The 16,213-nt window shown below is 38.2% G+C and overlaps 2 protein-coding genes across 4 annotated transcripts in view; both read right to left on the bottom strand.

The window, feature by feature from the left end:
- Nucleotides 1-3,807, bottom strand: part of NFXL1 (nuclear transcription factor, X-box binding like 1) — a 47,711-nt gene extending 43,904 nt beyond the window's left edge. The window contains exons 1-3 of one of the 2 annotated variants that reach the window (XM_056340539.1): nucleotides 3,468-3,807; nucleotides 1,971-2,141; nucleotides 1,504-1,613 (exon numbers count right to left, since the gene is read on the bottom strand). In XM_056340539.1, coding sequence (XP_056196514.1) covers nucleotides 1,504-1,613; nucleotides 1,971-2,141; nucleotides 3,468-3,627 — 441 coding nt within the window. In that variant the 5' untranslated portion in view covers nucleotides 3,628-3,807. Of the gene's footprint in view, nucleotides 1-1,503; nucleotides 1,614-1,970; nucleotides 2,142-3,012; nucleotides 3,191-3,467 lie in introns of those variants that run through there. The other variant, XM_056340545.1, reaches the window with a different exon arrangement.
- A 544-nt stretch (nucleotides 3,808-4,351) lies between these two features.
- CNGA1 (cyclic nucleotide gated channel subunit alpha 1) lies at nucleotides 4,352-14,763 on the bottom strand. 2 transcript variants are annotated; one of them, XM_056326847.1, is made up of 8 exons: nucleotides 12,385-14,458; nucleotides 11,179-11,300; nucleotides 10,808-10,870; nucleotides 10,359-10,391; nucleotides 10,152-10,253; nucleotides 9,141-9,248; nucleotides 8,882-8,988; nucleotides 4,352-8,053 (listed from the first exon to the last, which is right to left on the bottom strand). In XM_056326847.1, exons 1-8 carry the CDS (start codon nucleotides 12,424-12,426, stop codon nucleotides 6,636-6,638), a joined length of 1,995 nt encoding a protein of 664 aa, XP_056182822.1. In that variant the 5' UTR covers nucleotides 12,427-14,458; the 3' UTR covers nucleotides 4,352-6,635. The 2 variants fall into 2 exon arrangements, with proteins under 2 accessions (XP_056182822.1, XP_056182823.1); XM_056326848.1 differs by lacking the exon at nucleotides 12,385-14,458 and adding an exon at nucleotides 14,553-14,763 and having other exon boundaries at nucleotides 4,354-8,053.
- Between the last annotated feature and the right edge of the window lie 1,450 nt (nucleotides 14,764-16,213).

Raw genomic sequence — 16,213 nt, 5'->3', positions numbered from 1 at the left:
CCATTTCAAACTTCAGGATTTACACACAACACTAGTAAGAAAAATACTTGATTGTAAGTGTGGCTTTTGACCTAGTGTCTTTTGTTCAAAGAGCAAGAGAGGTATAGAACAGAATTAAAAGCAAATGTATTTAAGAGAGCTGGTTTTGCCAGTATCCTGTCTCCATCACTAAACCTTTATATTCTTGTCCCCAAGTACTTCTGTTTGTCTGTTCTGGGGTGAAATCACAATCCTTTGCTTAGAATATCAGCCTACTGCTGAAAAGCAATTTAAGTAACAGAAATGCAGTTCTATGACTTTGCTACTTTTCATATATTGATGTCTTAAATTGTTGGCTTAGAATGACTACAGCAATTTGGTAAGAGAAAAGCAGCAGAAAATTTAAGTTTTAATTTATTTATTTTTTAATAACTTATGACATTGTTATAAAATTATACTGTGAAAACAAGGAGAATTTTGCCATTAACTTATAGAGGACAAAGTCATTGACGTAAGTTTCTAAAAGTACAGTAACTAACTTCCCAAAACTAAAGCTAAACAGGAGACATTAAGTAAACAAACGGTTGTCTGAAACTTTACAGATTCAATATAACTAACAAACCACTGAGTTATAAAAGATGACTTCCAAGTTGCCAAATAATCTCACTTCTTCTGAGGTGAGATTAACTCTATCAAGAGATAAAGCGCTTTAAAATTAATCCAAGCACATATGTCAAGGCCTGAAAAAAACCAGATTAAATGTTAAGAATACATGTAAAACATTACATTTCTTTCTAAAAGAAAGTTAATAATTACAGTTTCATTGGATACTTGTAGTCCAGATACACTCAGCATCAGAAGCTGACAATTTTCTGCACTTTTTTTTTTTAGTGTTAAGCATACAGTTGCAAACACGTATTTGATTCAAGTAACCATTACAGAAACAGGGCTGGGCCTGTCAGTGTCAAAGGGAAGTTGATAGATAACAATAAAAGCAAAAAAGATTTGTCCTGAAATCTCTCCCACAAAAAGTGTACCTATATAAAATAAGACAATCTTCTAAGACATGCCACCCTTCTCTTTCACTTGATCAGCATTTGGAGCTGCTAAGTTTATTTTAGCTTCCCTGCTATAAATCTGACAATAGTACTTCCTAACTTCCAAGTTATTTCTTGCTTTGGTGTTCGTGTTTGCCACAACATAGCTTACTGCATACACCATTGCAAGCACTGGCCTTCAAGCACTTCATTTTTTCATCTGCTAGACTCTAAAACTTAAAAATAACTAATTTACATTATGATAACAAACATAGGTAAAAAAATAATATTCTGATTACAAGGTATGTATATATAAGCACTTATTTCTTCAAGCGTTTGAAAAAATCCAAAGATGCCAAATGTTGCATTTAGTACACATCATTTTAAAACTATGAGTCCCAAGAATTACCTTAGTAGTATAACTAAACACAAGTTATTCAGATAGTTATATTTGCTTTATTCTAAAAAACTACTATAAAATACTTACAGCTTGGTTCCTTTTAACTGAAGCAATGCAGATCAGACACGTCATAGCCCCTGACTGAAAAGCTTCATTCATGTACTGTCTTGTACGTTCCAGTTCACTTGCATCTCCATCTTTAACATATAAAGATTTTTAAAGCAATCAGTAATGTTTGATATGCTATTCTGTACATGTTGAGACTGCTGTAAAAGTTTGGGTTTTTTTTCCTCTGAAGAGAAGCCAGTCATATATTATTACAAAACCACATTATTAAAAGTACTTAAGGCTGTTTCAAAAATACACCACTGACTCTCTATAAAACGGCAAGAAGTATTGCCAGCACACATTGCTGGGAACAAATATTTTTAATACAAGTCAGAATAAAGTGCTTTACCCTCCAAGTATGGAAAAATTCTATCACACAGCCAATATTACAGCATTGTTTATGCTTTCATAGAGAAACAGAAGTCAATAAACAAAAAAAAATTTACCAGTTTGACTGGTGTAAATGGTAAACGTTTTGGCCAAAATCTTTCCTTGTTTTACTTCAGCATCTTCATCATCATCTTCAGATGAGGAGCTAAACTGGTCTTCAACTAGCTTTTTTGCTGCAGCCTGATTAGCCTTCTTAATTTCATCAAATTTCTTCTGTGAAGATAATTCTATTAAGATAACAGATTAACAATGATTAATAACATAATAGCTAATCATAGCACCACGTTCAGTTCTACATATTTCAGCTGTCCTTTTCTTGCTTGCTGATTTCATGTTTTTAAGGGCAGTACATTGCTACTTTTTCAATACCACTCAAGAAAACATAAAATTGTATTATTCATAAACTTCAGAGCAGGATTATTATCTGTCAGTTACTGCTGACAAATCGAACCAAACATACTAGAATATACGCGTCTATAATGCTACTTTATAAGAAGGATGTTTTAAACCCCCCCACACACATCGTACACAAACACAACTTTCATAGTATAAGGAAGGAAAAAACCCAACAAAACAGGCAATTCGTGACAAGGTCAATTGTTATAATTTGCTAATGATCCACAGCTACCTCTCCTAACATTTGGTATTTTTTAAGTTATGACTTTTATCGATCTCCGTCCATCCAACAAATCCTTATTGCAAAAGTGGCAAGCTTAAAAGTGACAGAGTATTTTAATATAAACCTTGGGTTTTTCTAAAGCTGATGCACACTAAATAAAGGAAGATTCTCACATGGAGAAAAAAAACTGTATAGCTTAACAGAGTTCTTAATAAACCAAAGTGCCTCTAACATAACATACCATGCCAATATAAAGGTCTTCAGCGCATCACAGGTCTTAAGTACCTGCTAGTTTTCCATATGAGACTATTGCAGCCAATATATTTGCTGGGGTTCCGTCAAGCTGAGTTTTAGGGCTTTCCTTAAAAAACCATGCTGCCACTTAAAAGAGCTCAGTATTTGGCGTTTCTCTACCTCCGAAATATTTCGTAAATATCAACTTACACTCATAGCAACTCGGTGCATTGGAAAGCCCTTACCTTTCCCAGACCGGGGCATTGTGGCACGCTGGCCAGAACATAACAGCAGTTATGAGCTCCTAGCAGGCAGCGCTCCCCTGAACCTTCCAACCGTACTGAAAAACAGCTGCTTCGTCCATTACTTCATGCTTTACTCTGAGAGCAAATCCAGTGCCTCGAAGGGCACAGATTGTGCACCCTGGGGAGGACACAGCCCCCGAGCCCCCAGCAACTTCCCCGAGGACTCCGCGGTTCCTCCAGAACGTACCGGCCGGCCACCGCCGGGCTGCGCGGTGAGGAGGGGGCGGCCTCCCCCCGCCCGCCTGCCTTCCCCACGCCGCCGGGGTCAGCCCCGACCCGGGCACCTGTAGGGGCTCCCCACGCCGCGGCTGGGCTCCGGCCCACAGCCGGCTCCTCAGCCCGGGGCCTCGCAGCCCCCGGCCGGGCAGGGGTAGCGCGGAGGACTGGAGACTCACCGCTGGCTCCCCCGCCGCTGGTCTCGCCGGCCGCAACACAGGCAACGCCGCGGGCCCGCGGGGCCGGGGGCCGGGCAGCCGCCCCAGCGCGAGCGGCGAGCCCATCCCCGGGCCTGGCGCGGCCGCGGCCCCGGCCGCCCTGGCGCCAGGGCGCCTCCATTTCTCCCCGCCAGTGAGCAAAGGACGGCGGAGGAAGACCGACCCCTCCTCACCCCACGGGCGGCGGCCGCCCCGAGGCGAGCTCTCCCGCCCGGCCCGGCCCGGCCCGGCCCCTCCGTCCGGAAGCGGCGGTGGAGGCGGCGGGGACACCTGCGAGCTCCCCCGGCAGCGCGACTACAGCTCCCAGCACCCCCCGCGCGGCCGGGGCGGAAGTGGCGGCTGGGGGACTCCAGCACCCAGCGTGCATCGGGGCGCACGCGGCCGCCGGGGCTCGCCGCATCGGGTCCAACAGCCAACGGAGCGGTGCCCAGCCCCCCACTTGGCGTGTCCCTCAGTGCCGCACCTGCATGTCTCAGGAGTACCCCCCAGGGTCAAGATATTTTTTCTGATATCCCATCTAAACCTCCCATGATACAGCTTGAGGCCAGTTCCTCTTGTCCTGTCACTTGTTACATGGGAGAAGAGGCCAACCCCCACCTTGCTAGAACTCCCCCTCAGGGAGCTGAGGAGAGCCATGGGGACACCCCTTGGCCTCCTTTTCTCCTGAGCAAACCTCGCAGCCGTTCCTCCAGCGCCAGGCTCTTGCACACGTTTTCTTCACAGCTGCTCCTCGCAATGGGATAGTTAAAAACTGGCCACAAAACGTGTTTCAAAACTTTACTGAAGTACATCCAAAAGCTTCTATGCTGCATGGAAACATATATTGAGGAGCCAGTGTGCCTCCTGAAAAGTACTGACAAATAAGTGCAAGCTGAAATAGTTTAAATTTCATTGACATTTCCTTGTAGCAGTTATGGTTTGTTTTGTGTCAGGAAGAAACTCTGCATTTAGTGTTTGGGGTTATTTTTCAGGAAATACATGCTTATAAAAGATAAATAATACAAGATTTCCAATCAATAAGAGTCTGAAAATATTAAGTAAACTGCTGGAGATCAATTCTGTTTTTCTGTTTTATTTTTAAGTGTTTTAAATCAAAGAATATTTATTTCCAAGAAAGGCAGCTAGTGACTACAGCTTGTGTCATAGACTGAAGGATCAATAAAAGAAAAAATGTGAACAGTATATCTCAGCCTTTATTAATTCAAATTCATTATACTATCACACATTTCTCTAATACAAAGTCCTAAACTCTTCAGCAAAGGAGAGAAGTGCTTACTAAGTGCCTAGTGGAACATAACACAGCCCTACAGGGTGCTGCTGCCTTGCAGATTGCAAATTATATTCAAGTCCTGAATTGAAAGAATGCTGATTGCAAATTCCAACATTTACAATATAGTTCCATGCCAGAATAACGCTTGTTCCTATGTGCACAGATAGTCTGTAATGAAATGATGGCATACTCCTTCCCCTCACCAGCAAATTACACTGTTTGGCATTCAAAGCACAGGATCAGTAGTGAATGAACAGCCACTTCATATTTATATTTATCCTTGTTGTTCCATATATATCCTAAGCATTACTTTAAGGGAATTGTATTTCATTAATTTGATTAAAGCTAATTAATTACATCAATTACTATTTAATCCTTGCACTGAAATCAGGAGTTATTTATAGATCCCTGGCATTCTGTAAACCTATCAACATTACAAAAAATAAAACAACCAGAAATGAATGCACTTTACAAAAGATGCAATTTATAATATCTCCATCTATTAAAGAGAAGAATTAAAGTATAGCAATATTATCAAGTGAGAGTAGCATTTACATATGTAATATTTTAACAGTGGCAGTCCAGTTGCCCAGAATAATTGAATTGCTCTAAATACAGAATTATCCATTCTCTCCTTGCAATCCTTTTCTTCACTCCTTGTCATCAAATTTTTCCAATGTTAAGTAGCTGTGATCAAAGTCTACTGAAAATACCCTGCTGAGACCACAACTAATAAAACCAATTTTTGCCAGTGGAAGAAGACATAAATTAGGGAAAAATACAAGAAATAATGCTTCTCAAAGCAGTTGAAAACATCTGACGTAAGAAACAGTTGATTCTACTATCTTAGTAGTAGTTGTGAACAGAAGAAAGAAATACCAATTAAAAAAAGAACCTATTTAGTTGCTGTATTCTTTCCCTAACAGCAGCTACAGAAGACAGTCTGGAGAGAGTTTTGCCTCTCTCTGTCATGTCTGCTTCTTGCAGTCTGCCAGCATCCACAACTGTTACATTAGGGACATAAAAATTTCTAAGCACAGATCTTAAAAAACTCAATAATCCATGTTTAGCAGCCATATGATTATATGGAGCAGAACAGTCTTCAATATTATTTCTCGTTTGCTTGTGGAAAGAACAGCTAGATTTTGAGCCATCCACATTTGTCATACCAATGCTTGCAAAAAAGTTGTATATTCTTCCCTCTCCCAGCCTTTGCATCTAATATCCTGAAAAAAGGACCATTTAAAACTGCCCACTTACATTTCAAGAAATCAGCCAAGGTGAATCCAATGAAGTAGTAATATTTTCCAAATGTTACAGTCTTCAGTACTCACATTTGCATTGTAGGTATACCTAATTCTTTATATAATCTCTCATACTTAATTAATCTTATCTTAATCAATACATATTAAAATGTGTTTGTTTATACACAAATTTAATATCATGGATCTTGTCCATATTGACTTCAAAAGTACAATATTTAAAAAACCTTTCCTTATTTCCGTAAGTAGACACCAATACATTGTTTTAATAGTCAGCAAAACTTTCAGTGTTTGCTGGTGTATGACTGTATATAGATTGAATGCATTTGCTGTAGAGCAGTGTTACATAAAGAGTACATAACGCATTGGCAGATAATACCACCTGTTTGTGCGAGACCAAGGTGTTATCTTCCATCCTCACTCTTGATTCTTCTTTGTCTTCCTGAAACCTGCCAGTGCTGCTTGTAGGAAATTAGTGACGTCAACTCAACAAGTAATTTTTCATAATTAGTAGTCAGGTCCTACAAAAATTAGAAATTAATGCATTCGGTTCCATGCAGGATTTGACCCTAAGTCTTATTGGCAACCTCCATTGTTTTATTCCACTTTTGATGGTCCAGGTTTATCTGTGGATGGATCTGCTTCTTCTAAGTCTGAAAACTCTTGCTCTATAACTGGCTTTAATATTTTCTCTATTTGTGTAAGTCTTTTTTTCAGTTTCTGTTGTGCAGCTTCATACTCAGCCAACAACCTGGCAAACTTTGTTTGTAATCTGCCCATCGCTCCTTCCATGTGGGTGATCTTCTCTTCCAGATCTTTAGGATCAGTTCCTAAATTTGCAACATCAATGTCCAGCAACCCATCTTTCATTAGGATTTGCTTGCCTTTTTCTTCCAGCATTGCCTTTGCATCTGGATACTCTGTTAAAGCCTCCATGAGATCATCTTTAGACAGGCAAAACAAGTCTGAGTATCCAATACTTCTAATGTTGGCTGTTCTTCGATTGCCGGCTTTGCTACCTTTGATATTAAGAATACTGATTTCTCCAAAATAGCTGCCATCACTTAGGACCACAAATTGGGTAATTCCATCATCAGCGACTACTGCCAGCTTGCCTTCTTTGATAATGTACATCTCTCGTCCAATATCTCCTTTTCTGCAAATATAATCTCCAGGACTGTATACTTGCGGCTGGAGTTTCAAAACCAGTTCAACCAACAGACCAGCTTCACAGTCTGCAAAAATCCGAACTTTTTTTAGTGTTTCCAGGTGAACATTGATTGCAATCTCTGCTCTTAGTTTATCTGGCAGATACTTCAAGACTTCCCTTTCATCCACAGCCTTTTTGTTTGTCCAGAGGTAGTCAAACCACTTTATAACTCTTTTTTCCATGTCTTTACTCACATTCCGAAAGTGCATATACTGCTTGATAGCATCAATCCTTGCTTGAAACTCTGCCCTGGCAGCATTCATGTTGGAGATCATAGAGCCCACGTTACCAACAATGGTAGCAAAAATCAACACTCCAACCAAGAAGTCAACAACCACAAAGAAATACTCAGAATCTCTTACAGGAGGGGGTGTTTCACCAATAGTGGTCAGTGTCAGTGTTGACCAGTAGAGACTGTAGACGTACTTTCTAGTCAGACGGGCAAATTCAGGATCAGAAGTGTTGGGGTAGACCCATGTGTCAGCCCCAAATCCAATGGCTTTTGAGATCGAGTAGTACACACAGGCGTTCCAGTGAATAATAATTACGATGTACATGACAAGGTTAGAGATCCTGAAGATATTTGGGTAGTTTGTCCTCGTTTCTGTTCGCTGGAAGAATTCAAACATCCGAGCTACTCTGAGTAGTCTGTTTATTCTTAGTTCTGGGTAATTCAGTCCTAGCTTAAAGTATAAGAGATCAGTTGGTATGATTGACAGAAGATCTAACTTGAATTGCAAAGATGACTTGTATTTCTCTTGAAGCTTTTGTTCTTCTTTCACCAGGAGACCTTGTTCCAGGTAACCTAAAATCAAATTGTAAATAACGAAAAATGTTACAACATCATCTGTGTCATGTTTAATGTCAATCCAAATCTCCTTTGAAAAATATTTTGGGTGCAAATTCCAGATGGTACATAACTTCTCTTACTTTTTAATAAGCAATTTCTTATTTCCAAATATTCAACTTAGTGCTATATAGTTCAGCTTGAGCTAAACTATACAGATTTGAAAATTAAACATTTCTAGCTCTGATTCTTTCCCTCCACTTTTCCACTGTGGTGAACATCTGAAAAAAAAAAACCACACCAAAACTCCACAGACTGTAGGAAGGGTGGTTAATGAGGGGAGGAATTTGAACATGGGTGTTTCAGTTCCCTGTTGAGTGTATCTACTCAGTAGCTCTGGATGTAGGATAAGATTTTAAAAGAAGCAGTTTCAGCTGAAGTTAGTTAGATGTCTTGCCTGCTTGATGGTCTTGAAAATCAAGGGAATATTTGCATCTCCTTTAATACAAAATCCAGATTTAGGTGCTAATGTTGCAGAACCGCTGGTCTTCACTTGGCCACATTGCATGTTTATTTTGTCTTACTGAGTCATCTGCAGGCAGAACAGCCTGTGTCTAGGCTACCTCATGCCTAGCTTTCCTCAGGCTTTATGTATTCTTTGAGTAATACATCATTTTCTCCTATTTTTACAGGTCACAGACTACAGTCTTTCAGAATCTCAATGTCTTTTTCACTATTGTACCTCATCATGGGTATCCAGATAATAACAGCATTAATATTCAGAATATTTTAAACCACCTGAGGCAAATATATGAAGGAGAAGAATTAATCATTGAGTATACTTACCTGTTCTTGTTCGTACAAACATGTCAGCAACATAGATGGCATCAGAAACGTAATCAATAATAAACCATACTGCTATGTAGTAGTGCTGAAGCTCATCAAAACAGGCTCTGAATAGGAAAAGACAAAAGTAAATTACCACCAAAAGAAAATTAAATACTTGCATGAAATCAGTGATGAATGAAATATTTTTTTTTTTTATCTATTTAGGGATATTATGATTTGCCAGAAGTTTTATACAGTCATTAAAGGAGTATATCACCTAGCAATAATCATGGTCCAGTTGTACATGACAGGCATTGTGATGCAAAACAACCAGTTGTAATACATATTTCCCGCTGGATCAATAACGAAAGTATCTTTCTTCTTCCTAAGTGATAGGCAGGGGAAAAAATGAGATTTAATGAGAGACTTAAAATACACATAACAATTGTTGAAGAATGAAGCATTCCAGAAATTGTTAGTGTAAAATAAACGGTCTTTATAAGCTTCCTTGCTTGAATGCATGGAGAACATGAAGATGCTTACTCGTTGTGAGTCAGGACGCAAACTTTAGAATCTAAATTTTGCTGAGCAGCAGCTTGGCAGTCCCACTTCAGTTTATAGTGGCCCATGTAATTTCAACCTTTTAAAATTAGTTTCCTACCCAGTGAACTGTCTTGTCTGATAAATGATTTGATCATATTTTAAAAAATAAAAATATTATGTGATGACTAATGTTTCAGTAAGTGAGATAAATCAAGCCTTTCTCACTGAGAAAAGTCTAGCGCTAAGAAAGATGAAACATTGGCATGTTATACATAAAGAAACCAAAGAATGTGAAATTATACCACACAAGTTTGTACTGCACTATTTTAAGTTACTTTTCCTTGTCTAGAAAATTATGGATTTACCAAGCAAAAGGTAAAGCAAGAACTTTTAGATCATAGAAGAGTTTACTTGGTTGTAGGTGTCCTTATGTGTGGGAGAGACTGCTTTACGCTGGCACATCTTTTGCTGCAGGTTGTTATGCAAAAAATATTGGATAATCAGAAACCAAAGGAGATTTTTCTTGATTAATTTTTTGAGATCAGTTCCATGCATGCGTATTTCTGTTGTCCACATATGTAGTTAAATCAAAACTACTCTAGTCAAGGGAGAGCAGCAGGATCTGTACACTCATTCACTAGAGTATAAGCACCTTGTTTACAGGATGTCCATGAATGGATTCAGTTTTACATCAAAAGCAGTTTTATTAGACTAATATAGCAGGATGTAAATGAAAAATACTTACTCTTCTTTATTTTCGTTCTTCTTGGACTTATCTTTTTTTTTGTTTTTCTCTTTTTTTTCCTTGTTCTTTTGTGTTTCTCCATCCTTTTTTTTTTCTGACTTGCTAAGAAATAGGTTTAAATTTTCAGTTGTTACAGACTAAGTTAAAACATATTTGGAAAGAAATTGAATATCTTAGAAATAGTAGTATTACTACTCTTTGTCTTACCTCTTCTTTTCTTTTTTCTTTTTTTTCTCCTCTCTAAGGAAAAGAAAAATATGATAGACCCATGGGATGCATGTAACACTTGCTTCCACATTTAGTTATTAGGATCATCTGAATTCAGTAAGGATAACATACTTAGGTGTTTGGCCTTCAAAAACTCTTTTGCTTATTGTATTCACATAGAACTACTTTTATTTTAAACTAATAGATATAATACCAGTAACTTTAGTATCGAGTTTTAAACTAATAGATATAATACCAGTAACTTTAGTATCGAGAATGATCATCATAATTGATGTACATGAAGTTAAATGTATGTGCTGTCTCTTTGGGGATTACTTGAATGACAAAACTGTTTATAAAGAAGTGGTTAGATAGATATCATTCTTCATTGCTGCTTAAACAAGCAATATTGCAGTACTCTCATTTTCTGAAATGGCAAAGATACTTACTCATCTTTATTACTATTGTTGTTAACATTGTAGCATGCAAATGCACCGGGTAGGTACTGTTGCCTGGGGAACAGCAAAACAACACAGTTATATGATATCTGCTGATATAGAAAAAGCCATTTAATCTCAGTTTTCACAGACTGTTTCTCACCATTATAGTAATGGGCTAAGTTATCTAAGGAAATTGAAAGAGCACAGATTTTAATACCCTAAATATTTACAATAATCAATATATTACAATCTTTAAAATGTAATTTATTTATACAGGGTGAAGAAAATCAGATGATGACAAGCATCTGTGCTTAGTTAATTCTATGCAAATGATCAAAGAAAAAAAACCCCAAAGACACAAAATAGTAAATTTGACATACCTGTTTTCCCCTTTGTCTGTTGGTCCAGGGTCCTCACTGGTGTCTTGCACTACCACGCTGGGAACAATTGTATGGGAGTGATGGGTCTCAATCACTCCTACCTTCATGGTCGTTTGTCTTACCTTGGGTAATGGAGGAAGACTGATTTAAAAAATAATCGAGTCATTTCACAACTAGCAGAAGTAACAAGCAATTTTTTATTTTTTTCCTAAAGATAAATCTTTTATAACCTTGCTTCCCCCAAAACCACTAACAGTATTTTCAGTTTCCTCTCTCCCATGACATTCCCACCAGACAAGAAAGGGCACTGTGGGTGCTTCAGTGTGCTGAATGACCAGGCAGCTGCTGCTAAGAGAATGTTCAACACATTTTTCTGTTAGAGGAAGCATTAATTTAGATCTTTCTCTGAAGCCTAACCACCTACTCTGAAAATATTTAGACAATTGTGTTTGAAACGTCCACCACTGTTACAATAGATTTTGAACCAAAGACTCAAACCATATTGTATCAAGATGGATAAACAGATCCATGCACAGGTGACATCCTGAAAACCAGGCTAGGAAGCATCCACTGGCCTATGACCAGTGCATATCTTAGTGTGTCTGACACCTGAGAATTATGTGCGGGAGAGAAAAGAGTAGGTTCTATAGCAAGAAAGCTAAGATTAATGTAGTAAAGTCTCCTTACTCATATAGCAGGTAGTATATAAACACCTAAATAGAAACATTAGTGACTGATCATGTCTGGTTTGTTCATCTCATTCTTAAAAAACTGAAAATGTTGTAGAGTACATAACTAATACAGTCCATTCTAGTGCACAATCTTTCCAACACTGGAGTAATTAACTTCTGCTCTCCTTTTTTGCCACTGTTCTTAGTTTTTTCAGTTATATCGTGACATCAGTGAGACTGCCAACTCTCTGGCCATGAATTGTGTTTACAAGTGTGATCTGCTCTTGACAGGGCCATTTAGATAGAATTATAAAATGGATGTTATCCACTGCACTAACAATATCCCTGCACACATGAAAGTAGAGCATAGAGATGTCTGAGCCACAAACTGACAAACGAGTGGCTGTACCACTGATAAGTGAAGTCAAATGCCATGGAATGAATCAGTCTTAAAGAAAGTACTTCCATTCTGTAGTCAAGCACACTGCAAACAAGAAGCAGGATGATACAGCTACCACATTACTGCCAGACTTACCTGACTTTCCTTATTAATCAATGAAAATAAAACTATTCCCATAAAGGAAATAGGAGAGGAAACACATGTTTCTAGCAGTCATCAGACATGAATGACACATGATGCAAAAAATAATACAGCAGTATACAACATTCTACAAACCAGAAAGATAAAGATTGGAGATTAAGATGTGTTCTTCCATGAATAGTCCTTAATGTAGTCCAACATTGCTGGTCAGTCTTTAAATGCTTAAGAGCAAGGATCGACTCTGAGATGTCACATAAAAAGATTCTAAGATATAGTAAACATTAGGTTAGATTCATCAGGGGCCTAAAAACAGTAACAGGGTTTCCACTGACATACTCCAAGCATAAATTGTGTTTGAAAGTGTGGAAACTGAAAGTAAGCCAGGTTGAATTAAGCTGCTTTATGTCTGCTTACAGGTTCTCTGAAAGCCCTGCTAATGCTAGCACACAAAATTCCATCCTGATTAAACCTATAACCTCCACAGAGCCAGGCTGGAGTCCACAGAGCTCACAAATAATGACACAAAATAAAGCTGTGTCCAACCACTTCCAATCACTCAGCACCAGACAAATGTGAATGCGTTCATCTCACGGGAAGTCATTCCTCCAGCAGAGTCATCTCTAAATCAGTTAGTTCAAATTAGGAGTCCCAGTACCAGTATTTCTACTTAGGCACCAATTTTTTCATATTTATATTTGCTCTTTGAGTCTTATTTAGTTTCAAGAGGAAAAAACCCACCATCTTTGACTTTGTGCTATCCAGACATACTGATTTGCAGATGTACTAGAGGTTAAAGAAGATGAGAAGTGTGGTAAAACAGGACATGTCCAAAAATCCACACCCACCCAGAGTACGCAGCCTGAGGTTGGGGATCCTTGTATCCTTTACATTCCCCTGCTCTTCAGGTAAATTTTTTTAATTTTTGCAAATAAACAGATTCCTCTGGCTCTGCGTACTCTCTGTTGTAACTGGAAGCACTGTGGGGTTCTTTGTGTTTTGCTGAAGGAGCCATGGCAGCCGTGCATAGGACTTGTTGGGAAAGAGAAGCTGCAATTTGGGGTAGGACTGGAGATTCCATCTTACTGAGGCACTGGAAGCATGAAGTGGCATAGAAATTGGAAGCGTTTACTGCTCTGTAGTCCCAAAATCCTAAATCCGAATGTCAGGCTCAGGTGACTGCTGCACCAGGTTGTTTCCCTTGTCAATCAGTCAGGATACGTAGCACAAGAATATTTTCAGATTCCATTAGTGTCAAAGCAAATTGTGGGGAGTTTTGACATTCTTGAGTCTAAGACACAGAAATGCTGATGCAGCATGTGACACACTAACTGCTCCAGGCTTGAGGACTGTGGTTACCTCATTACAGCATTTGTGTGACAAAACCTCGACACTGGGAGCAGCAGAAAAAGTCCCGTTAAACTCAGTGGGTACAGAACTCACCTTAATGCATTTATTATGAAGGTTTTTCAAACAGTATTTCGGACAGGTTTTCCTAAATTTTATCACTACCATTTCCTATTCTGTAGTCACATACATTTTTCTTAAACTGATACGTTGTCACAAATTCTTACGCTACTTTTATTTTAATCGTCCAATGCTCATTCTTACACTATCATATGTGGATAGTGAGTTTGAAAGGTAATATAGATAAATGCTTGCTTTAGAGGTAGTTTAGATTTTTACCACATTTTTTTTACTGTATCATCACAAATAGTTTACTGTTATTATCTCAGATTTTTATATGTGACTACTATGATAAACAACTGAGTTTTCAAACATTATGATCTAAAACCTAGTCATATTAATTACTATACATTAAAATCTTTAGGGATGCAAGAAAATGAAGGCATTATTATCCTTTCACGGAATTGTAGTGAGTGGAAAACCAGCTTCCCTCTCTTCTCTTTCATTTTACCTATTTCACACTTTCTTACTGGCCCACCATATTCACTTCTCTAGTCATTATTTTCAGGGAGAAAACGCTTTGAATAAGAATATCCCAGAACAGAATTTAGCATCATATAAATATCTACTTTTTTGCTTTACAAAAAAGCTTCATTGACATTAAATTCTGCAGTGTGCTCCAGCAAATCTCTTTTCTAACATGCAAATTAGTCCTTAGCAGTTCTGCAGTAAGCAGTTTCATCAGTGTGCATGCTTACCTTGGGAATGTAATCTGCTGCTTCTAATAGCGATTTCAGTCCTTTAAATCAGCCACGCTTCCTTACTACATAAGCAAAGCCATCATGAAAAGCTAAATTTAATCAACATTTCATAAACAAATCCCTTATTGATCTATTTCTCAAACAGCCAGTCTCAGGTGCCGTTCTCTGAATTATTCCCAAGGAAGGACATAGACATTAGAGGAGGATTTCCCTGACCTAGTGATGGATTTTGAGATTTAGAGAGAGACGAAAGTGACAATGGCAGTCACTATTATCCCTTATCTGAACAGCAGCTTACTAGACCCTTTAACATGCAAAAGAAGTGACAAATATTGGAGCGTACTCTGTCCTGACACTAAAAAAAAATATTAAAAAAAATTATTGTAAATTGCTATATATTCAGATTGTCTGCTGGCCCAATTTCTTTACATTGCAGATGCTTTTTAACTGTAGTAACAGGTCTTTACTAGATTAGATAAAACACTATAAATAGAATTTTCCTGTTTATTTTAGTGTATTTATCCTATTGCTGAGTAATAGGAAATACCATTTTATACTGAAAGTTCTTAACTAATCTAACATAACTTTTACATTGCACAACTTTTACATTATTTACATAATTTTGATGCTTTAAAAACTGTGACTATATATTTAGTGGAAAATGCCGTGATGATGAAGTTCTAAGATACTGAACTAATCTTCAAGTTTGATACGGATTATGACTTTGCAAAATGGTTTGTAAAGTAACTGCAGTCCTCCTTAATTAGAAATATGCAAGGGTTCATCTGTAGTGGCCACACAATCAAGAAAGCCCCTGAGAGGATCCTAGTGTACTTTGAAAGAGAAGATGTTTGAAAGAGAAGATGTTGAGGTATTTGCATATCTCAGCTTTCTCATTTCACTGCTGGATACCATAAGAATGAGGAAAATTAAGTTCTCGGGAGCTTGAGTGATTGATTCTTTAATGTGGCATGTTTTACATAGCCCATTGGGGGGGGGGGGGGGGGGGGGGGGGGGGAAGCACATTGCTGAGCATGAAATCCAGTAAAGTTTCCAAGCATCAAAAAGAGCGAATGTACAGATTTGAAATTGTATGTTTGTCACAACTGAGACATAGTTAAAGATACTTAATTACTTTTAAACTTTGCTTCATAACAAGCCGAACCCAGGAAAGCAGTCCAGCCCCCTGAGACCCCAGGATTAAGACACATTTGTTTCTTGAGTGGCCATTCGTAAGTGGATTGACACATTGTAGGTTTAATCACAAACCCACAGTGATGCTCAGTATCACAGGTCAGCCTCCCGGCCAGAGAAACGAATTTGACACATCTGCTGCTACGGTTTTCCAACCCTGAAGACAGTCAGTCCATTTTCTAGGAAAAAAAGAATATGTTTTTGAAATTTAACAGAACATGTATTAAATAAAATGTTAAAGGTCAATGAGGAAATGCATAACATTATGCTCAGTGGATACAAATCCACAGTAAGGTATGCAACATAACAAATGGACAAAGAAGTGAATAATCTTCTAAGTTCTAGCTTATGTTTCACTGTTTCCTTTGAAGGGCTGAAAAACAACTCCCATTTTAAAATGATAGATATAAAAGGAATCTTGGAAGGTCACTGCATCCAGCTCCTATTGAATCAGGATCAGTTTT

This window comes from Falco biarmicus, chromosome 1 (genome assembly GCF_023638135.1).
Source record: "Falco biarmicus isolate bFalBia1 chromosome 1, bFalBia1.pri, whole genome shotgun sequence".
NCBI lineage: Eukaryota > Metazoa > Chordata > Aves > Falconiformes > Falconidae > Falco > Falco biarmicus.
The sequence above is the reverse complement of the archived record's forward strand: the minus strand, read 5'-3'. Positions and strand labels throughout refer to the sequence as shown.

What these genes read in the sequence shown, in the direction of transcription:
- CNGA1 (XM_056326847.1), bottom strand. Translation starts at nt 12,426, where the DNA reads ATGGGAATAGTTTTATTTTCATTGATTAATAAGGAAAGTCAG. An exon ending in TGATTAATAAGGAAAGTCAG is followed by an intron (nt 11,301 to 12,384) that starts GTAAGTCTGGCA and finishes CCATTACCCAAG; the next exon opens with GTAAGACAAACGACCATGAA. An exon ending in AAGAACGAAAATAAAGAAGA is followed by an intron (nt 9,249 to 10,151) that starts GTAAGTATTTTT and finishes CCTATCACTTAG; the next exon opens with GAAGAAGAAAGATACTTTCG.